The sequence below is a fragment of the Perissodus microlepis genome, chromosome 15 (assembly GCF_051167445.1).
Source record: "Perissodus microlepis isolate ML-2025 ecotype Zambia chromosome 15, ASM5116744v1, whole genome shotgun sequence".
Lineage (NCBI taxonomy): Eukaryota > Metazoa > Chordata > Actinopteri > Cichliformes > Cichlidae > Perissodus > Perissodus microlepis.
The window spans coordinates 12,803,441-12,826,138 of NC_140475.1; the positions used below are offsets into that span (position 1 = coordinate 12,803,441).

Consider the following 22,698-nt stretch of genomic DNA (forward strand, 5'->3'; position numbering starts at 1 on the left):
GACCCATTCATGCTGGATGTGGCCTCAAATTCAGTTTATTTTCTCTGTTACTGTCTCTTTAAATGTGGCGGGCTGCCCTGTTGTTGCCGTGCTGGAAACCCCGTACTGACTGTGAAGGGACCCAAGATGGCTGAATACTCACGGGGGGCACTTAGCAATTATCTGAGCAAGACATCGGCAATGAATGGCAAATAGCAGTATAATGTAAAGCGTAACCTTCAAGTAATTATACGACTCCAGTTTGTTGGTTTGCACAGTTTTGGGGATGCATGAGTAAGAGTAAGGAGAGAGTGGTCTCTCCGCGGCCCCGAGCCAGAACATGGCGGAACACTTGGGGAAGAAATAGCAGCTAACGTTAGCTAGCTGGCGTATTATTTAAAGAAGAATAGAAACATTGTTCCAGGCTTAAAACGGGTGTCTGTTGTCCGCAAGTATAAAGTAATGTTATCGACAGCTAGCTCTAGTTAATCTGCTTCAAATGGTAGTTTAACATTGAATATGTGGAGCATAGGTACTTAGCGTACTAGCTAGCGAGTTAACTCGCAAGGGTTGATAGCTAACGTTACCTGTAAGCGTACAAACTGTACATATAAGCAGGAGTGTTTCGTGAGCCAGTCATCGTAACATCTGCTTCATTTTCAGTACTCTGTTCTCAGCTGTATATTGCAGTGACATTCGTTGTTTTGTCGTTTAACGCGTAAGCTAACGACGTCCTCCGCTCTTTAATTTTGTCGTTAGCTTCCTACAATGGTTTGTACGCGGATTCTGCGTGGCGCCTTGCCTATAGTGCTGGCAGTGTAAGTTTTGAGGCAGCTCGTCAAGAAATGCGAGATATTGCAGTAATAATTTTAACAACTATTGCGAAATCCTGCTGGAAACTTGTTGAGGCGTTCCACTTTTAAGTTGCTTTTTAGAACTTATCCTAAGTGACCCCCCGCCGATTCATATTTAGTTAATACTCTTGTAGAAGTGAGCAGCTGTAAAAAGTGAATTGAAGTTGTGGCGTTACTAGGTGAAGAAGGCACCCCGTAAAAGGCCCGGAAGGGGAGAACGGGTTACAAGAAACTGCCAGGATGACGGACACTCGTCGGCGAGTCAAAGTCTATACCCTCAATGAGGACAGACAGTGGGATGACCGTGGGACCGGGCACGTCTCGTCGGGCTATGTGGAGCGCTTGAAAGGCACGTCTCTCCTGGTGCGAGCAGAGAGCGATGGTAAGCGAACATAGGAATGCCACACGATTATTGTAGTAGCTCAGTTATTACTACAAAAACAATACATTCCGCACTCATTTTAACCACCTGTATCACCTGAAATTTGCACACGTATTACTTATTTGAAGCAAATGCAGTAACCTACAATTTTGGGCTACCTTTGTTTTAAACCTGACAGGTTCCCTTCTGCTGGAGTCCAAAATTAACCCAAACACAGCCTACCAGAAACAACAGGTCAGTACATAACATGATGAACATACAAAACTGATCCCCCCCCCCCCCCCCCCATTCTGCTCTGTTTATTGTAAATTGGCTTTGTTTTTCTTTTGAAAAGGACACATTGATAGTGTGGTCAGAGGCTGAAAATTATGATCTAGCACTCAGTTTCCAGGAGAAGGCTGGCTGTGATGAAATCTGGGAGAAAATATGCCAGGTTAGTGTACTTAATTTGTGTGGGTTTGAGTTTTTCATCTCCATTAGTTTGTGGGTTTGATGCTATTTGTGTTCCTGGTGATCCCTTATGTAGTTACATCCTGAGGTGCTAATGTGTTTGTCCGCACTTGTGTTTTATTGTTAAGGTGCAGGGAAAGGACCCTTCAGTTGACATTACACAGGATGTGGTGGACGAATCGGAGGAGGAGCGTTTTGATGACATGTCATCCCCAGGTTTGGAATTACCGCCATGCGAACTGAACCGTTTGGAGGACCTGGCTGAGTTGGTGGCCTCTTCTCTCCCATCACCACTGCGGCGTGAAAAACTAGCACTGGCTGTGGAGAATGAAGGCTATATTCGCAAGCTCCTGGAATTGTTCCGTGTTTGTGAGGATTTGGAGAACAGAGAGGGACTGCACCACCTGTATGAAATAATGAAAGGCATCTTCCTGCTGAATCGTACTGCACTCTTTGAGGTGATGTTCTCTGATGAGTGCATAATGGACGTCATTGGTTGCCTGGAGTTTGACCCAGCACTCCCGCATCCAAGGCGGCATCGTGAGTTTCTCACTAAAACAGCCCGGTTTAAGGAGGTGATCCCCATCTCTGATCCTGAACTGCGTCAGAAAATTCACCAGACATATCGGGTGCAGTATATTCAGGATATGGTGCTGCCCACGCCCTCTGTTTTTGAGGAAAACATGCTGTCCACCTTGCACTCCTTCATCTTTTTCAACAAGGTGGAGATTGTGGGCATGCTACAGGTGAGATAAGCAGACATGTAGTAGTATGATCTAACAGTATGGGGTTGTTGTTTTTATTTTGTATAAACACTACATTTTAATTAAATGGTTTAATTGAAGCAAGTGTTATAAATAGGTAAACTTGTGAATATACTGTAATCCTCACAAAGGAGAATTTCTTTTATGAAATGTTAGTGAGCCTCAAATTACAGTAATTATAGGATTGTACATTGGTTTTATTTTTGACTGATTGTACTTTTACCCTGTCTGAGATTGTCTGGCAGCCTTTTATGATCATGTGACCTTTGTGTTTTTATCCTGTGTCAACTCAGCATTGTTTATGTATGACTGTCTCCATGGAGGCACAGTAGTGTTGTGTAAATCTGTTATGCTGCGCTAGAGGAAAACTGAAACGGGCACATTGTTGACTCTGGTGTTCTTTGCTATATCGCGCTCTGAAGTCAAACACTACAGATATGAGTCTTTGCTTCCTTAATTAGCATAAGGCAGGCAAGCTTAAATCAAACCGTTCACTAACCAAGGTTTTAAAAAATATTTAAAGTGGTAGTAGATGTCATTGAATGAGACGGTGTTTTCAGCATAAACATATCAAAAGTATTTTTATGACCAGATAGGTTACATTGTTTATGCTCCAAATTTCTCATTGACAAACATGATGCAATTCACTTTTGTTTTCTGTGTAATTATGTCAGACTTGTACCATTGTAAACCAATAACAGCTTTATAACTTGTGAAAATTGGGTGTCTGTCATACATTGACATATCAATCATACTCTTAATACTGACTTCTTAAAATCTCATCTCCCTTTTTTGATGTCAGGACGATGAGAAGTTCCTGACAGACCTCTTTGCACAGCTAACAGATGAGGCCACAGATGATGACAAAAGACACGAACTGGTATACCAGAATTTAATAATTTATTTATTAAAAGTTGTTGCAGTCACAAACTCTTAAGATCTTTGTTTTGTTGACCTCTGTTTGTTTATTCCTTTTAGGTAAACTTCCTAAAGGAGTTCTGTGCATTCTCTCAAACATTACAACCTCAAAACAGGGATGCTTTCTTCAAGACATTATCAAACATGGGCATTCTACCTGCACTAGAGGTTATTCTGGTAAGTCCAGTGGCATTAATCTCAGATGAATAGTTTTGTGGTTTTCTCGCACTAAAATAATTTGTCTGTTGACGTCAGTAGCTTTGGTGATGTTGCATTTTGATCATGGGTGATGCCTTCAACTTTCTGATGCAATAAAATTGAATTAAGGGACATACTAGTAGTATGTCCCTTAATTCTATAACAACAAAATCTTCTTTTTTTGTTCTAATTATCTATAATTATTCTATTAAAAAATAACTGGAACATGCTAGTTTGCTCATTACATTTATTTTTTGCTGAACAGTACTTGAAGGTTGCCAGGGCATACCACAGGAACACCTAGTTGAGAAAGCAGAATCAGACTCCAGCATGTGATATCTGTAGCATTAAATGTGTTGTGACTGAGAAGATAGCATATTTCTTTTGTATGCATCCCTTGTCAAAAATAAATTTCAATTAAGTTTTATTTTTTTCTTTTAGTTAACTCGTGTGTTTAACTTCTCACATGGAATTTGAGTTTAAATGGGCTTAAAAGAAGTACTATGTGATAAACACTGAGGCTTAACATACATTGAACATGCATGCAGTTAGTCATCAAAGTTGTGGTTTCAGGGCATGATGGGCTTTTTGGCTAGTAAGCTAATAAGATTTTTTTTTGGTGGTGGTACAATTCATATTATCTGCTTGTAAAGTGTATGTGAGGAAGGTCAGGAAAGACCTTCTGCTCATATAGTCATTGGGGTAATGGGGATTCACTGTCCAAAGAATTTGTTAGACATTACAAGAACTACTAAAGTGCAACCATGAGTCAAACTCGAGCTTAATGATTACTGTTGTGAGTTAAAGCAAGGTCAGGCACTAAGGCAGAGAGATTTACAGATTTTAAAGTGTTTTCTTGGGGAATGGGGAAAAAAAAAAGGGGGGGGGGGGGGGGCAACTTGATTAACTTTACATGGGGAAACCAGTTTAGCACCTCACAAAATGGCAATAATAATGCGTAAACGTGCAAGTGAGGTGTCCTTTCACTGTATGGGTCTTTTCTCTATAATTTGCCACTGACCTTTTTATTTTTGTTATGTTTAAATCGATAGTTTTTGTTCTTGAAATCTTGAGTTGGGTTTTGAATTGTTTGCTCTCACTATATCGATACAATTACATGTACTTCTTAAACCTGTGCACACAAGCTGATTTTGAAGCTGATCATGACTTTTGTTTTCATTATATCACTCTTGATTTTATCAGAGAGAGAAACAACAAAGGTTGTTCCTTTTTTAAAAGTTATTACTTTTGAACAATTTTAAAGTACATTTCAAAATTTCCTGGCGTGCAAATCAAAAATCTGCTGATAAATATAATAAATATATTAATTTTGAAAAGGGAATGGACGATGTTCAGGTGCGTGGGGCAGCCACAGATATCTTCTCTTATCTGGTGGAATACAACCCCTCCATGGTACGAGAGTTTGTCATGCAGGAATCACAGCAGAATGATGATGTGAGTATATACACAAAGGCAACATGATAAATAGGAATGATGTCCATTTATCACAATGATGCACATAAACTAAAACTTATTTGCCTTTCAGGACATCCTCTTGATCAACCTGATCATAGAGCACATGATCTGTGACACAGACCCAGAGCTTGGTGGTGCAGTGCAGTTAATGGGTCTGCTGCGAACTCTGGTGGATCCAGAGAATATGCTTGCTACTGCAAATGTGAGTGTGAATGCTGCTTTTACATAGTTTCCATTATGTGTGTATGTACTATTTACACTGACTGTAAAACAAACAAAAATCAAAACAAAACAAGTCTATTGCGCAGATAAGAGTTGGCTTTCAAAATGTGTAAGTGCTTAAATACAAAAGAGAACAAATGTTATGTCTGTGGGTTCTTGCGCTTTGGACAAAGACAATAGTCCTATCAGTAAAAAAAAAAAAAAAAAAAAGGGCAGATTTCCTTGTTAATCAAGTTACTGTCTAGTAACTGAAAACATCACTGCCACCAATTCAACAGGTTGGCCAGGATATCTGCAGCTTCACTTTCTTGCTTGTAATTCTTTTGAACTGGAGTGAAAAGCTCAAGTACATTTAAAAATTTAGCAATTCAGCAAAGTTTCTGTTTCCTTATTTTTTTTATTTTATTTTTTACAGAAAACAGAAAAAACTGAGTTTCTGAGCTTCTTCTACAAGCACTGTATGCATGTTTTATCAGCTCCACTACTGGCCAACACCACGGAAGAAAAACCTAGCAAAGGTACTGAGTTTTTGTTAGATTTCTTTTTTTAATCTACAAGTTTTTATGTTGCTAGCTTTCTCACGTTCTTTCTTTCCTCCTTTAGATGACTTTCAAACATCCCAGTTGCTGGCCTTGATTTTGGAGCTGCTAACATTTTGTGTTGAGCATCACACCTATCACATCAAGAACTACATCATCAACAAGGATATTCTCAGGAGGGTATTGGTGCTCACAGGCTCCCGGCATGCTTTCCTGGCTCTATGTGAGTCACAGTTCTTCCAACTCTATATCTGTCAAAGTAGAGAACAATACAATTAAAGTCAGTTTGACAAATAAGATCATCTATTGCTTAATATTGAACATTGTGTTTCTCCCTGCACAGGCGCCCTGCGTTTCATGCGAAGAATTATTGGTCTAAAGGATGAATTCTACAATCGCTACATCATGAGAAATTTTCTCTTTGAACCTGTCATCAAGGCATTCCTCAATAACGGCTCACGCTACAATCTCATGAACTCTGCTATTATTGAGATGTTTGAGTATGTTCGTGTGGTGAGTATTTTTCATACCAAAATTTAATAGGTAAACAACAGTATATATTTAACACAAAAGAACCTTGAGCGACATGATCAGCATATAAATGATGTCAGAGCGCCATAATAGCAGTCTGTACATCTCATGGTTAACTTGGTTTGGGAAGCTGGAGGGAAAAAAATGTTTGGTTTCACTTGTGTTACTGATTTTTGTTCCTGTTTTTTATTGCTTCTCACATTTGAAGAGCCTGTAAAACCTGTACTGAAAAAACTGGTCATGTCTTACAGGTTTAAAAAACCAGTGTATGGCTAACTGATATGCAAACATAGCTGTAATTATTTGTTAGAGAGAATACGTTTTTAATGCCTATCTTAAGTGATTTTATATTTAATCAGAGGAACTGATATGTGTACGATGTCAAACTAAATCCCTAAAAGTTTACAAGTATTTTCACACCTATGGTCTTGAGTCCATTTAAACCAAACTGTGACGTGTTTTAAGGTTGTTTGGTTCTGACCAAAACAACCATGCCCAAGACCGTTTTGAGGAGATGGTGGTGAAGTTAGCTTGGGGTTTTGTCAGTGCAAAAAGAAAGCAAACAACAGAAGAAAAAGCTACAGGTTTACAAACTCATCACCTGATTTGGACCAGAGTAAAGGAACTATAGGTCTGAAAATGCTCGGAGTCCAGTTGTTATGTGTGCATTCATTATAATTAGTTCTAATCTACCTTTTGTATTTCCCTCATTGGCTTCTTTCCAACTTTTTTTTCCACTCTGCTTTATCGAAAACTGTAAACTGCCCATCTTTTTCTCTTTCCATACTTTCCCCCTCTGCTACCATTTCTGTGTTCTCCGCTCCCAATTGCCATTGCTCCCAGGAGGATGTGAAGTCTCTAACGGCTCATATAATAGAGAACTACTGGAAGGCTCTTGAGGATGTGGACTACGTCCAGACATTTAAAGGCCTAAAACTGCGGTATGAACAACAACGAGAAAGGCAGGACAACCCCAAACTTGATAGGTAAGAAGATTTTGTCTTGACTGCTGCCTTTATCTAATTATGTATTGACAGACAATGTTTGTCTGACACTAAATGGAAAAAGTGCGTGTGACATCTTGAATGACTAATTTTGATGAATTTTTTTTCATGAATTTTTTTTGTGAAGGCAGATTTGTTGAGTCATAGTGCTATTTTGAGCTGCTGTGTTGTAAATCGTGCCCAGTTTATATTCTTTTGAAACGCATCCTTACACTTGTATTTCAGCAACTGTACAAAAGCAAGTTTCCACTTATAGAGAAGGTTTTGCAACTAAATGCAGTCTAACCGTTAATAGTTAAGCAATAGACCAGTCTGGATGGGTTTGTTTTGTTAATCTGTAATACTTCTGTTAAATTTTATGTTATAAAATATCGACTTAATTTTTAAATGAATGTGGTATATGTTTTATAACAGCTTCTTGGGCTATGTGTATACTTCATGTGTATGTGTATACTAATGTAAACCACATGTTTGTGGATTACATTAGTTCTGTAAGAGGAAATTTGGCTAACAAAAGAGCTTTCAAAGAATAGAAAATCTTCTTCTTCTTTTTTTTTTCCTGATTACTGAACTGTGCATTTTCTTTGACAGCATGCGCTCCATCTTGAGGAACCACCGCTTCCGCCGTGATGCACGGACACTGGAGGATGAGGAGGAGATGTGGTTCAACGCAGATGAAGATGACCTTGAGGATGGCGAGGCAGTTGTTCCTCCCTCTGATAAAATGAAGAGTGAGGAAGACCTCATGGAACCAATTAGCAAGTTCATGGAAAGAAAGAAATGTACGTGTAAGGAAACTTGTGGTGTTTGGTGGGAAATTGGGGTTGGAAAGAATCCCATTCTTTAGTTAATTATATAAATTAATGTTACTAGCTGATTATTTCTGAAAACGAAGCCCCTGTAAATTTGATAAAAGAATAGATTTTATAAAGGGTATTTCAGGGTTACAGATATAATGGCAAATTTTAGGTTAAAAATACATTGTAATTGGGTTGTCTCGGTTACATTGACAGCTTTAGGTGTAGTCATGGGGAAATCACCAGTGTATATGGTTCTTACATTATTCCTCCCCAGATGAAAGTTGTTTGTGTTGTTTGTCAGCAAGAAGCAAAAACTACCAAACTGAATTTCCTGAAATTTGCTTGTAAGGTGTTGCAGAGCCAAGATAAGTTATTTTGATTTAGATTTTTTAAAAATGGTGCATTGGGCTTTGCACATAATGTGTTCTGTTATTGTCTTGTATGGCAAACCAAACTAGACTTCATTAAAGGTATATTCAGGTACTTCAAATGTATTGCTCTGCATTTGTAAGGATTCACTCAAAGAAGACTGTTTTTGTTTGGTTCAGCATAGCAGTGCCACTCAGGACCAGTTTTTACATGCTGGCTAGGTATATTTATAAGTAGTGAGAGACACCTAAGAAGGAAAATATGTCTTGCAAAAGCCTGTCCTGATTTCTGAGGAGACAATTATATTCACCCCTCCAAAATTTTAAAGAATTTTAATGAGAGAATGACCTTTTCTTTATCACCTCATCATGTTGACCCACAGTGAAAGACTCAGAGGAGAAAGAAGTATTGGGAAAGTCGAGCTTGTCGGGCAGACAGAATCCCAGTTTCAAGCTTTCCTTTTCGGGCTCCACTAAAACCAGCCTCTCCAGCCCTCCTTCATCTGCCTCACTAAACCCAGGTTCTCCAGGATCGCCAGGATCGCCAGGCTCTCCAGGCTCAGGCGCACGGAGCTCACCCTCCACCACAACTGTAACCACAAAGGTACCTGTCAACATTTTTTTTCTTTTTTCTTAATGAGCAAAGTTTAAAAAAAAAAGATTTGCACAGTGTTGGCAATGCTTTAAACACTTAAGTGAAGGATTTAGTAAGAAATGAGATTTAGCTATGAATCTTCACACATATACTGTTAGATTTCTCACAACTCCCCCTCTATTCTTGTTATGTAATACAAAAACTGGACATGATAACCATTGTGCCACTGGACTAGGATCTTTTTTCTAGCTGACTTTATTTACATGGTGGAAAAATAGAGGGGGGATCCAGATTATCAGAAAGTGTGTTATTTATGGATTTAATAGATTTCTAAAAATGGAAGACTCACTGCACAAAATGAGGACAATTAACACCAAATAATATACAAAAATGGGGAAAAAAATGCAGTGAGTTTAGTAGTTGTGAAGAATTGCATGCAATATTGATATGTATGTGTAATGGGCATATGATTGCTAGTTATAAAGAAAGCAGTGTTAAAACATGTCTGCAAATAATAATTGCAGTTTCTGCAAACTGGGTGTCTCGTTTCTGCTTCAGGGAGGTTTGGTGGGACTTGTGGACTATCCTGATGATGATGATGACGAGGAGGAGGAAGAGGAGGAGGATGGAGAGAGTAAAGAAGACCCTCTGCCACCCTCAAAGAAGTCCAAGCTGAGCTCCTAAAGAAGCGTCACTGTCTCAGCTAGTGCACCGCTCAGGCAGTCTCAGCGCATAGACTTTACACAGGAACGATCAAACTTGTAAACAAATTGAATGAATGAAAACCACCGCTCAGTGTCAACGGGTGGCCACATGAGGAGCAGACTGTGAATGGATCTGAAGGCTCCTCACACTAGTCCAATTCATACAAGTGCCAATCAGGAGACCAGGAGTGGAAAAACCGTCTGAAAATGGGAAGAGACGATTGAAAGTTTGGAGAGGGGAAAAAAATTTCACTCAATAAATCTTCAGCAGACTCAAACAGTATGAGCCATGAGTTTGGTAATTTAGCAACTGGAGGAAAAGACCACATACAAAAAACACATACAACACAGACTGAAATCCCAGAGAGCTCGCGGGCTTGGACCATAACCCACTGACCCCCACCTGCCCCCCACTCAGGGAAGGACATCACAGTGGCCCAAATGGGTCGGCCAATTCAGACCTAGAACCACCACTCGCACCCCCGTCCCCTCCTCAGAATCCACTTCCTTCCTGTTCCTTTCTCCTTTTCTCCCCTGCTCTCTCCCTTCTCTTTGTCTGTTGCTTTTTCTCCCTTTTTAAGTTAGCATATAGGACCAGATGGGAGGCAGCATGTGGCAAAGCGCTGTCCTTGTTGTCATTTGATGATGTCATCAGTGTCGCCGTTCCTCAGCGGACGTTGTTTCTCCGAAGAGGAAAAAAAGCCAGCAGTTTCTTCATTATTTTCTTTTATGTTCTGTATTTGTCACAGTCTTTTTTTTTTCTCTCTTTTTTTTTTTTGTAAATGACTACAAAAAAAAGACCTGCCTTTAAATGTTCAGGACGTTTTCAGTCACACTTGAACAGGTTTTTAAAGACCTCAGTAGGTGAGCTAGTTTTACCCTTTTTGCCCTTTGAAACTGCAGATTTTTTGGAGAATTTGTAATCCCGTCTTGATTAAAGATTGAGTGGAATTCTAGATGTGATGAATTTTGTCATATCTTTTGTTTTTCCTTTCTTTTACATGAGTGTACACTAGTTGTTCAGAAAATTTGGGACCATTAAAATGATCTTTGCTGTAAGATGTCCTACTACCCTTTGTCCTAGTAATCAAGTGTTCCTGGCTGCATCTACTTTAATACATCTTACACAATTTTTGGCTCCTTGCTAGAAGATGGGTGCCCCTGTTTCTGTAGCGCAGACAGTTCTTTTTGGTTCACAATGGTTCCACAAACTAGAAGGTCAAACTGAAGAAAGATCTGTAATTCCTGGGACTAAAGTATTACCATTATGTTCCAACTAGCAGACAAGGTATCCCAAGTTTTTTGGGGGTGTACTTGGTTGCTGATCTCCTAATAATCCACCAGATGGCATCCTTGGTCCATGAGAGAATCAACTCTGAATTGTGGGTTATTTCAACTGTGCTTTGCAGTCCTTACAGAAATTAGTCATTAACTCCTCCACAGAGAAAGTATTAATACCTTGCTGTTGTTTTTAAAATACTGTGTATTACATGTGGCATCTTTTAACTTCTTTGTTGAGACGGTAATGGGTGGAACATGGGTGCTTGATATACCACATTGGGGACAAATTGTTAAAGATGCTGGCTATTATGTATTTAAAAACAAGGTCAGATACACAACTGCAATTTTGCAAGTAGACTCCATTAGAACTTGTTATCCTGATGGTATTATACCAGTATGATTCCTTCTGCCAACTCATATAAGTGACTAATATGAGGTTATAATTTCTTTAATCAGTCTTAGAAGAGGTATTGCTAATCTTCGTCATAACTGAAAGCACTTTGCAGCACTTGTAGCCATGCAAGTGTTTTGTTTTTTTGGAGTGGAAAAAAAAAAGTTGACGAAAAATGTCAGCACCCTCCCGTTTATGTGGTCACCTCAGTGGGAGTCTGAGTACAACTCAAAAACAAACAGTATCAAGGCCACCAAGAAGTCACTGTGTTGTCCCTCCAAGTGCATTGTGGCCTTCAAACATTGTTTATTAATTAAAACCCAACAGAAGAGGATCACTCGGTGCTCAGCGTGCAACGAGAGCCGTCGCACAACGCCTATTAAGGCCCCCATTCACATGAAAGCCATCTCCAGACAACAGCAGCTTTTGAAGAGCAGCCCTCCCTGCCAGCCTCCGTTTGCTCCTCAGCAGGAGTGTGGCAGAGTGTGTGTATATGTGTGAGATCTCCCTCTTTGCCACGGGAGAGGCCAGCTTGGTCTTGGTGCCAGCCACTGCTTCACCAGAATGCCAGCTCCACTTCCAGTGCCAAGTCGTTCACCCGGCTCTGCCCGCCTGTATGTCTGCCAGGCTGAAGAGCCCCCATCAGGGACGCTGCTGTCCAGCTTCCTACTGGGCCAATGAAAAGTCTCTTTGACAGCTGTCTTGATCAGCTCCACTCCTAAAGCATACTGTCTGCCAGTTGTCAACTTTCTATACATTGATTGCATTAGTAGATATCTATGCAAATGCTAAAAGTAGCAGAACAAATGATAGTATAGATGAGGCTCACTACTATACTGTGTGCATACTTTCATAAGAAACAAAAAAAATGGTGTATTTCAAACAAGGTTGAAATTTATGAGTTATACTCCCTGCCACCAAATATATACCTCCCTGACAATGTGGTGGTTTTGATCAGTAGTGATTGCAATCTGTTTTTACTGCTTCGCTTTATTCCATCTGGCCTCACATAACATTTATTTTTTGTCTGTACACATACCTGTTTATAGAGCTTTTGATCTTATCACCTTATTAAGTTGATAAGCTGCTCAGAACAAAATGTCCTACCTGTCAAGAACCCTGGAAACGTGTCCACCAACTCCCTGTTCTGCAGCAGTGAACATTTTTATTACAACTGATGCAGATGCTGTGATACAATCAGGGGCATCAGAGAAACAAGCAGCGGAAGCAAGGGAGGGAAGTTACGAACATACAAAAGTCACGTTATTTTCAATTAAAATGATCAATTTAGTTTATAGCCTTAGATAGCCATTACAGACCACTTTAGCAGCCAGTTTCCCAAAATGGTTCAGAGCATGCAAAGTGCAACTTTTGGACACTCGCAGTTATAAATAGCAAGGTGTCTGACATTTATGGTTCTCTTTTAGGGCTATGATTTCTTTGCTTTAACGAAACGAGAGCAGAATCAGTAGGGGGCGGTAGAGACCACTTGTGGATGCCAATCAATGCATAGATTTATAAACGTAGAAAGGTAATCAACCTTATTATGTGCAGTGTTTGGTTTACTCCATGCCATTTATTTCTAAACAGACTCATTATTTTTTTAGTTTTTGAGAAGCACCTTTAATTGATCAGTGGGGGATGGGGAAGGAAAGGGGAGTTATTTTATCCCGTGTAATCCTGGTAACTAAATCAGGATATATGAAAGAGGAAATGTGGCACGCATGCGGTTTTTGGAAGCCTGGCTGAGCTTGTCTAAACACTCACACAAAGTCCACCTTTATGTCTCCCTACCGGGCCGGGCGTCGCGGCAGACAATGACCCGTATTTCCCGGCACAAAGTGCTCTCTGTGTCCGCCGGAGCTCCCCCGCTTTAATGGAGGTGATTGCCCGTGTTCAGTGCAGCGCGTCCTCCGCTGTGCGTGATTAATCACCGTGTTAAACGCTGGAGCTGGGCGTCCCTCGGGCGGAGAGAAGGCCGGTAGGCCGACGTGGAACCCCCGGGGCTGGGGGGCAGCCGGGACGGCCTCGGGTCAGCATCCGTCGGCAGCGAATAAAAGAGTGAGGAAAAGTCCTCATCCGTCACATATGGTTTACATTAAAGCAGAGGTGAGATGCAGTCACGAACAGAAGTCCAACATACTGTGACCTACATGTTTCTGAAGTGGTGGCTGAAAAAATATGAGGTCTCCAAAGTGACATCTATATATCAAGATAATTTCAAATAACTGACTTCTTAGAGATTGTCCCTCCTCTCCTCTGGATCATGCTAACAAGCTTGCATATTGCTGTAATGTTATTTACCCTGAAAACTCCATCTAGAGCTGACGTGTTGATTTACAGTATAGTGACATCTGCTGAACCTGATGATGATAATCTGATCAAAGCCCATAGTGTTTAGTGTAGTGTTATTGGTATGTTTTGGGCCAAATATTGAAACGGGTAATTTGTATTTTATTGTGAAGTAATGAAAACCAATGACCTCTACACGCAGTCTTCAACTATTTCTGTGATCCTGAATGATTTAAAGCAATATCAGGAGGTGAAAGCATTTTCCAACATAAATTTTAGACTAAAGCATACATAAATAAATAAACTTTTTTGGCGTAATTGCTCTTTAAATCTCTTCTATGACCCATGGAGTTAGGTCGGGAATGCTTTCCACCCCTCAGGTTGGAAACTGCTGTCATATTCCTTCTGTCTCTCCTCATAACTTGCATCCACTGCAGCTTAACAGTTAAGTTCAGTGCAGCTAAAACGGCTTCTAAATGTGCACCATAAACCAGCAGTAAGCCCGTGCTTCCTTTGTTTCTCGCTAGCAGACCGTGGCCCCTTCATAATTCTTGTCACTCTAAATCAGAGATAAATAATGAGCTTTCCCATGGAAGCGATGGAAAGTGGAAGAATTTGGGGCTGATCTGCTATTGCTAAATGTTAAGTGGCTGTTATTGTGCCTCGGCATGGGGCACAGGAAACATGGATGTGAATGTACGAGCTGCTGGGCTGCGTGTTAAATGGAAATGTCACAGTGATAAAGAGCGCACCTTCCGCGCCCAAGAGCGTGTGCTTGTTTTTGTGCGTGCATGCGTGTGAGAAGACTTGGTGGCATACTTTGGAGGCGCACTGTAAATCCACAGCTTGAGCTGCAGATAGCTGGACGCTCACTGACACACACGCACACAAACACTCAAACTTGAATCTATTCCTACAAGCAGCGTACTTTCCAGGAGTTTACATCTAATGCTGCTCCAGTAATGTGAGCTCACACGTCGGAATCTAGCAGATAAAATCCCCACCCGCGTAAATTTCTGACCCTATTAAAAGCACGTAAAACTCACACTGAATAAAATAAAACCGAAGGTGTTGAAGAGAAATTAGGCTGAGCAGCAGTGCACTGGGAAACACAGCAGTTTCTGTGAAGGAAAACGCTGGGAGGCGCAGACATCCAACATGTAAAAATCACCCAGGGCAAGGAGGTGAATGGGCCAACCATGATGTCTGAGATATTGAATTTACCTCACGTAATGTGGCATGAATGAAGCCCTTAAAGGTATCAGTTTTCAGCCAATAAACAGGGAGAATCAGACACATGGTTCAGTTGGAGTTGAACATGTGAGGCAGTCACAAACACCCACCCACACACACACACACACACATATAGCCAATGCCCCGGTCACCCTGTCAGGCTGCTACTGTGTACATTAAAATCACCATTCGACTTAACAAATCAAACCTTTCGCTATATGTTAAGGTCTTGACAAGCTTTGATTTCTGTCCGTAATCCAAAACTAACCAAACAGAACTGTTCCAAAATACAGTAGCAGTCGAAATCGTGCTTGACATTCACTATTTGAGTCCGCTTTTGTATTTCCACAGACTGAAAGCCTGTGCATTACCAAAACGCTTATGTTTTTTTCTGCTTCTTCTTCCTCCATTCAGCCAGGCCTGATGGCTCCTGCTGCTGGAGTGTCTGAGACTTTGATGGCGGCTCTGTGTCGTGTGGCGTTGGCGTCCGCGCTGTGCCAGGCGGCGTGTGTGGTCAACAGGCAACCGAGAAGCTGCGGGAAAGCGAAAGGGCTACGGGTCAAGGCAGAAGCCCCTTTGGTTCGAGACAGGGCCTCACCATGTATCTCTTCTCCGTCCACTCTTCACGCCTTCTATTCATCTTCAGATTTCTGTGTCTGTCTCCCTGGCTGACCTTGAATAACTCATACCTACAGTACGCATGGCATATGCCTCTTTCACAATTTTCTGCATCCTGCAAAGACTTATTATATCCTTCTCACACACTTACACCTCATCTTTCTCTCCTCCCTCCCTCTGTGGCCTAGGGGCATATGGTTTGGCTGGGCAAGAGATAAGAGAGACGTGTCAGCATGTGGTACTGAACAAACACATCTTTCATTTCTTCCTTTCTTCTCTCCTGCTTTAAGTCCACTTCCCTGTCCTAGTCCTTTCTCCTCTCCTCTTTCGTCCCTCCTCTTCTCTCCCGATCTCCTCACCTCCTTCGTCTCTGTGACGGCTGGGTACAATTAGGAGCAGAAAGCCTTTCGTCTTGTCAGGGAGAGACTTTTGTTATATTTGTGGCTGATGGAGAGGGGAGCGGAGGGAGAGAATGGGCTTCAGATGCTCTCTAGGAGTGAAGATGAGGGGGGAAATGAAGGGCTAGAGGAGAAGAGACAGATCTCCTCATGCTGAATGAAAGGCCTTCTTTCCTCTCTGGTAGGGCACATCAGAGACATGCTCTCCTTCACTTTATGGAGGGGAAAGTGGTTTCCACCAAACTCTGCTTCCATTTATCTTTGGCTCGCTCGCCCTACTCGCTGTACACACACTTCCTCACGTGTTCACATTTGTACGGCACATGCACGCACATGCACGTTCTGCACGCATACTGGATTTGCTTTGATTCCTGATTGCTTTGGTTTCTGCGGTGGCTTGATCAGGTTACTGTTTAAACTCTGTGCCAAGCCAGTGTGTGTGTGTCTGTCTGAGCCTCTGTGTGTGTGCGTAGAAGTGTGATGATGGTCCCTCAGTCAGTGGTGGGAATAGCACAGTTTCAGCTGCTATTATTAGCCCTCTGTTCCACAGGCCTGATTCTTTTCCCTGTCTCTTGTCTGACACCAGCATTTCATTATTATCTGGCTCAAGCGTAGGAACATCCATGCTCCCAGTGCTAGCTACAGCTAGGACGCTTTCATTCCAACAAGGCTTTTTATAGGCTGCTACTCTCGTATACATTATGTCCTTTATTGTGTGAAAGACACAGGGTAGACAGAAATGGGTTAAAGCATCATTTGGTAGGTGTGGGTACCTTAAGATCTACTACAGCAGTGTAGCGGTCACAAAAACACATAATTTGTTCATATTTCAACAGATGAATCTATGAAAAATGGCAATGATAATGCATAAAAGCATAAAATTCAATTTTTGCACCAGTTTATGAAAACTTGGAAGTGTGCAGTCTGTACTTGAAAAAACATTGAGCTGAACAGGCGGAGGACAGAGGAAGTAGTGGCAGGCTTGTCAACTATCTATTGCAGATGAATAGTATCTGACACTTATGTCCTTAATAACAAAAATCCAGCAAAGACTTGGGATGCCTCTAAACCCTGAGTTGACCCATCTGCTGTTTGCTGAAGCTTTGTCCAAGATTTCTTCAGTAGAAGAGTGACTGTTCTTAAGGAAGGGAAACAGGGATAAAAGGCTGATGTATGATAAATTACACAAGAAATTGACTGAAAATCAGAGGCACCAGATCTTATGGAGTGATGAATTCAAATGTGCATTCTTTTCCTTCAAGAACCCTGGAGAACTTTTCCTAAAGACTACTTAAAGGAAACTACATATAAGCTTGCTCTAAGAGAGTTTAGGCTACGTTCAAGACTAAAGGCAATCATACCAAATACTGGCTTTCAAGCTCATTAGAATTATACAAACATGGTTTTACTGGTTATACATGGGTATGCTGCACTCCCATGCATGTTTACATGCTTCAATAAATTGCTGCACCTTTTCCCATTTTCACAGCAAAAACATAAAGACTTGAGGAGTGACTCAAGACTTTTGCACAGTACAATACATAAAACAAAAAAACAAGCTTAGTATTATTATTATTTTTATTATTATTTAGTGTTCAGCTGCCTATCAGAGTGCTGTTTCCAGCCCATACTAACCCCTTGATGTACTAGTTCCCAGAAACAGGTGACACACTTACTTCGCCTTTCGTTGCGCACTCAGACACCAGCAGACAGTTGACAGATGCACCCTTGACCGGTGAGCATTTCAAGGACACAGTCCTCACACTTGAATAATTTGAGCACAGTCACCGCTCACACATATGAAGACAAATGCATACGCACACTTGCTCGCAGTACCCAGCGCACAACCCCCCACCACACTTACCAGTCTCACAGAGTGGCTTCCATTACAGATAAGTGCAGCACTGGTATTGACAGGGTCATGAAGGACCCTAGCTGTTGTGACCTTTGAGACTACTATCTGTTTGACCAGCCAGATGGTCAAAGTGAGAGAGGCTCAGTATTTTGAAAAGAAAAAAAAAATGCCACAACAGGGTTTTTTTTAAAAACACCTTGCACTTCAGAGAAAGATTTCAAAAGAGAAAAGCCCCATTAGTAACATTTCTAATATGCTTGTATGATATAGTATGAATGAAAGAGGAATTTCCCTGTTAATCATTCATGTCTGTGTTTATGTTTGAAAGTGTGCGCGGGCAGCTCTCTCTGGATGTTTTCTCTGCATGTGAGCCGTATGGCTCTCAACAAAAATAAACTTCCTGTGAGAAGCGCCTGCCACAGGCCAAAATCATTCTATAGCCCCTCTTTTCTCTTGTGTTTAATTCCTGACCCGAGACCAGTGTGATGTTAGTTTAGCAGTGCTTAAGATGCGTCCCTCGAGCGGCGAAGCCAACCAGGGGCAAGAGTGCTGTGAGTTTAGTGTACATGAATGACGAGTCCTCTGTGGTTTTTAACTTTAACTTCGGATCGGCGCGAGTTCAGAAGTTCAGTCTGTGAACGTAGAAAGTTAAATCTATGAAACTGTCTACAGGGCTGTCCCTGACATTTCAAAGTCGTGAAATTGAAGATATTTTGGGTTAAAATGTCTTTGAACTTCTTTTTTTGTTTCTATAAATCAGTCAGTGAGTGATGTCCAAATATACGAGGGATGAACTCTAAATTTGTCTCTTCCTGTAAGAACATCTGGGTCTCTCTTTCTCTCATACTCACACACACACACACACACACGTCCCCCAACCGACACACACATTCATGTATAGGATATAAAATGTTATCCACAGTTTCCCTTTGTCATTTCATCATGATTTTGGGTGAGAATTTATGTGAGATAATAGCAGTAAAACAGCAGTGTGATGTCACGTCCACAACCACAAGACTTTGGGCTCCCACATTTTTGCGCAGTTAGTTTGATTTAATCAATTTTGGTTTGTTGTTTTACTACACATCATGACACTACATTGTATAATAAATGATGGCATGCACAATTGGTTTTCAGCTGTTTTAAGCCAAAGGGCCAGCAAAATGGACTGAACCATCCTCTTTGTCCACATGGGTGAGAATGTGGTTTCTGTATATAAGATTATTTATTGTCCCTGTGGCTTCCCCCTGTGTTTGGTTTACTCCACTAGTATATAGACTGAGCTGTCTTTCATTGAGTTACGTCACTTTGTTTAGGTTTTGTTAGGCATTGTTTTCGTGTAGAGTTCTAATCAGTTGACCTCTTTTTTTTTTAGGCTGACATATTTCTTAAAATAGCCTATTTACGATTATATTTCTTGATATTGTCTTTGTGTTTATGGGGTATAAAAAACCCACATTTTAAAAATTATACCTATGCCTGGGCATCCTTCGACTGCTTGGTCCCTTACAAGCAGGAAGGAATCTATGAGAAACCATATTTCTTCTTCCTGTTAGAGTACCAGGCTTTATGATTGAGGAGGTGGTGATGGCGGTGCTCTTGTGGTTTAGTTAAATCCTAGACCCGCTGGTCATGTTGCTCACGAGGTGCTGAAGCTTGGGGAGCTGATGCTGGCTAATGGGCTGAAACGGCTCACTGTAAATGTCGCTGGCTTCCTGGGTGGTCATCTTTGTCAGGTGGGGTATAAACCTAAGTGGTACTGAAAAGGTTTTGACTCAAGTCCAGAAAACAGTCCTTAGCTGACCACTTGGAAAAATGTGAATAGCCAGAGAATTTGTAGATTTTCTCTCTATGGAATTCTCAATTGATACAGAAGACCTGTTGTTGTTTTATTTTTGCTTTTTTCTCTGCTTGGAGTTGGTGTCCTTGCATCGGATTGTCAAGTGTGTGCAGGCTTTGTGGTCAGTTTTCATAAACACACACATTGCTAATGTTGTATCTGTCTTATCTGTCATCTATCTGCAGATCTCAGTGTTATCTGTCCTATAGACACCCTACCCAAATACCACAAGCTAGATCCCACACTGGAGAGTCAAAGTTCACCTGGTTGGGATCTGACCCCTGTGTGACCTCTTCTGATGTGATTGATCACTAACACAAAAGAGTCCCAGTGGTCAGTGGTCACTGAGGTCCCGGGCCATCCGTTAGCCACAGCAGGGGCAGATAGGGGAAAGGTTTCCGGGTCAGGGGTCAGGGAGATGCCACATGCTCGGTCGTCTGTCACATGGTTTGGCCCTCTTGGATGACACTGGACGGCTTTGAGAACCCAGTCCAGTCTCCCTGTAGTCCACCCTTCTGGATAGATGTGATTCATACAGGCTATCAGTTCCCTCTGATGAGGCCAACATATGACTTACGGGATGTGCCAGACTTTACAGAATGTTTAGATGCCATGTGGTTGTAAACCAGGGCAACAAAAAGAAGCTCATTTCGGGCTGTCTTATATCTATGTGATATACCATGGAAGTAAGTTATTTTTATGTGGCTGTTGTTTAGTCTGTGTAAAAAAAAAACAAACAAAAAAAACAAAAAACAAACAAACTTAAAAAATTCAATACCACATTTTCTGTTTTCCTGTCTTTGTACACATGCACATGACCCTCCAGCCCCCAACATCCCCTCATTCAACACACACACACACACACACAGACAGACACTTATAAAGTGGAGGTGACCCTGTCCAGACGGGATATGAGGCTCAGTTCCATGGCAAAGCGCTGCTATTACTGCTGAGGAGGTGAAATGTGAGCCAGCTTACTGTCCTAAATCGATGGACTCGCTTCTGCTGTCCCAGGAGTCTGCTCATTCTCTATCACTGTCACCACAGCCCGTCTATCTCCCTTCCTCCACATCTCCCCTCTCAGTTTCTTATGCTCTTTGTTGCTTTCACGCCACCCCCTCCTCCTCTCCCCTCTGTTTTAGTGTTTGTATCTACAGTTTATCTCTTCTTATCTCACAGTAACCGACATGCAACATGAAGAAATCTGATGGACAGAAATGAAGAAATGTGAAGCCCACAGCAATTAATACACAACAGTTTGCATGATGCAACATGTCTGATAGCACCAGTCATTATCCTGTGTAGCCTCTTCCCTCTATCTTCCCTTCTTGTCTTTCCTTATCTTATTTTTTCTTCCGCTGAAACTTTAATAAGTGTTCGTCTTTCTGTCCTATCGATTCACGGCGGAAATCACTGCTCTATCTTCCTGCTGCTTTGGAGGAATGGCAGATCAGCTTTTCATTTCAGTTCAGTTTAATTAGTGTGTGTGTGTGGTGGAGGTGGGGGTGGGGTTAACACAAGACGTTTAGGAGATGCGGGATGAGGAGGCAAACTGTAGCACCCACTGTAAATAATGTTTGTTGGCGTTTGTTTCATTGTATACGCAGGCATGTACTGTACATCTTTGTTAGTTTTCACATGTGTAAACACATTTAAGCTATAAAGACAGGGAGTAGGATTGTGTGTACAAATACATCCTTCAATGCATATATATGAGACTTTGTGTTGTGTTTGCATGTCTCTGTATACTTGACAATGAGGTTTCTTATACTTCCTGTATAGTTAGGACCAGCTACATGTTCAGATCCTGAGAGTGTGCTCCTTATTTTAAAGTTGCCGGTAAAACATGATATTAGGGAAACTTGGCCTACATTACTGTGCAAAACGTTTAATCCACTGCTAACTCCTTTCAGTTTGGTTCCAAGAAGCCAAACTGTTGTAATCATTTTTCAAAATGGTCTTGAGCAGTAGTGCTACAAAAGCTTCTCTGAAGTTTTTAGAAGTTTGTCTTTAGATATTGGCTGCCTTTTGCTCAGTTTTAGTCCGGCCCTTTTACCTGACCATCTCTAAAAGGAATTTTTTGTTGTTTATGTAGGGTTTTTTTTAAGCCACTTAACACAGACCTATGAATCATTCAGGCATATAAAAGTCGCCTAACTCAAGGAGTGAATCAGTGTTCATCCCTTGAGTTAGCAGTCTACAAATAACAGACAATTTAGCAAAGAGCCCATGCTAATCTAACAATTTTAAATTCTATTTTTAGGAACTTTGTTGCCAGTGACAAAAAGGCTTAAAAATAGTATTTTTAAACAACAAGGCAATTACCCAAGAGCTAATATCTGTAAATCTGGCATATCTCTACGTACTGTGCAGTGTGTCCTTAAAAAATCTGGGGAAGTTAGACAAGCAGATGATTTGGTTCAACAGTGAGTGTCTACAGCCATCTGTAAAGCACAGAGTAGGATCTTTCATGATTTGCATATCACTCCCAGACATTACTGAAGCAGCATCGGATAATCTCGAGAAAGAAAAAACAAAAGACAGCGAATATCTAAAAAAGAGCTTTCAATGTCCTTCAACATGCCTGCAGCACTGTTCCAGAAGACTGTTTAAACTTTACCTAAGAGAGTTAGGGTTGTGTTGATAAATGAAGGTGGTCATACCACACCAAGGTTGAATTTTACAAACTGTTTTTGTATCTTTTTTTAATATATTTCCATTTATGTTTGCATGTCTGTATTTTCCATTTTCCTACTAAAATATAAAGATTCAAGACTTTTGCACAGCACTGTATATGTATTAACACTGTGGCTCCATAGTGTAGTGGTTAACACATTTGCCTAACATCCAAATGATTAATGTCTGGAGAGCGGGAGGAGACAAGTCCTTTGGAGGGTTACATCAGGAAGGGCATCAGGCGTGAAAAGCTGCTAAATCAAATTTGTGGAATCATCCATTGTGGTGTCCGCTTGTCAATAAGTCAACAGCCCAGAGGTTTTCACTATT

The 22,698-nt window shown here is 41.1% G+C and overlaps 1 protein-coding gene across 2 annotated transcripts; it reads left to right on the forward strand.

The window, feature by feature from the left end:
• The first annotated feature begins 9 nt into the window (after window positions 1–9).
• Window positions 10–10,740, forward strand: ppp4r3a (protein phosphatase 4 regulatory subunit 3A). Of its 2 annotated transcripts, none has more exons than XM_084953103.1 (15): window positions 10–1,215; window positions 1,394–1,449; window positions 1,550–1,648; window positions 1,794–2,411; window positions 3,232–3,309; window positions 3,408–3,524; window positions 4,884–5,000; window positions 5,092–5,223; window positions 5,659–5,761; window positions 5,847–6,005; window positions 6,126–6,295; window positions 7,157–7,299; window positions 7,909–8,099; window positions 8,869–9,089; window positions 9,639–10,740. In XM_084953103.1, exons 1-15 carry the CDS (start codon window positions 1,074–1,076, stop codon window positions 9,762–9,764), a joined length of 2,472 nt encoding a protein of 823 aa, XP_084809229.1. In that variant the 5' UTR covers window positions 10–1,073; the 3' UTR covers window positions 9,765–10,740. The 2 variants fall into 2 exon arrangements, with proteins under 2 accessions (XP_084809229.1, XP_084809230.1); XM_084953104.1 differs by having other exon boundaries at window positions 7,160–7,299.
• The last annotated feature ends 11,958 nt before the right edge of the window (window positions 10,741–22,698 follow it).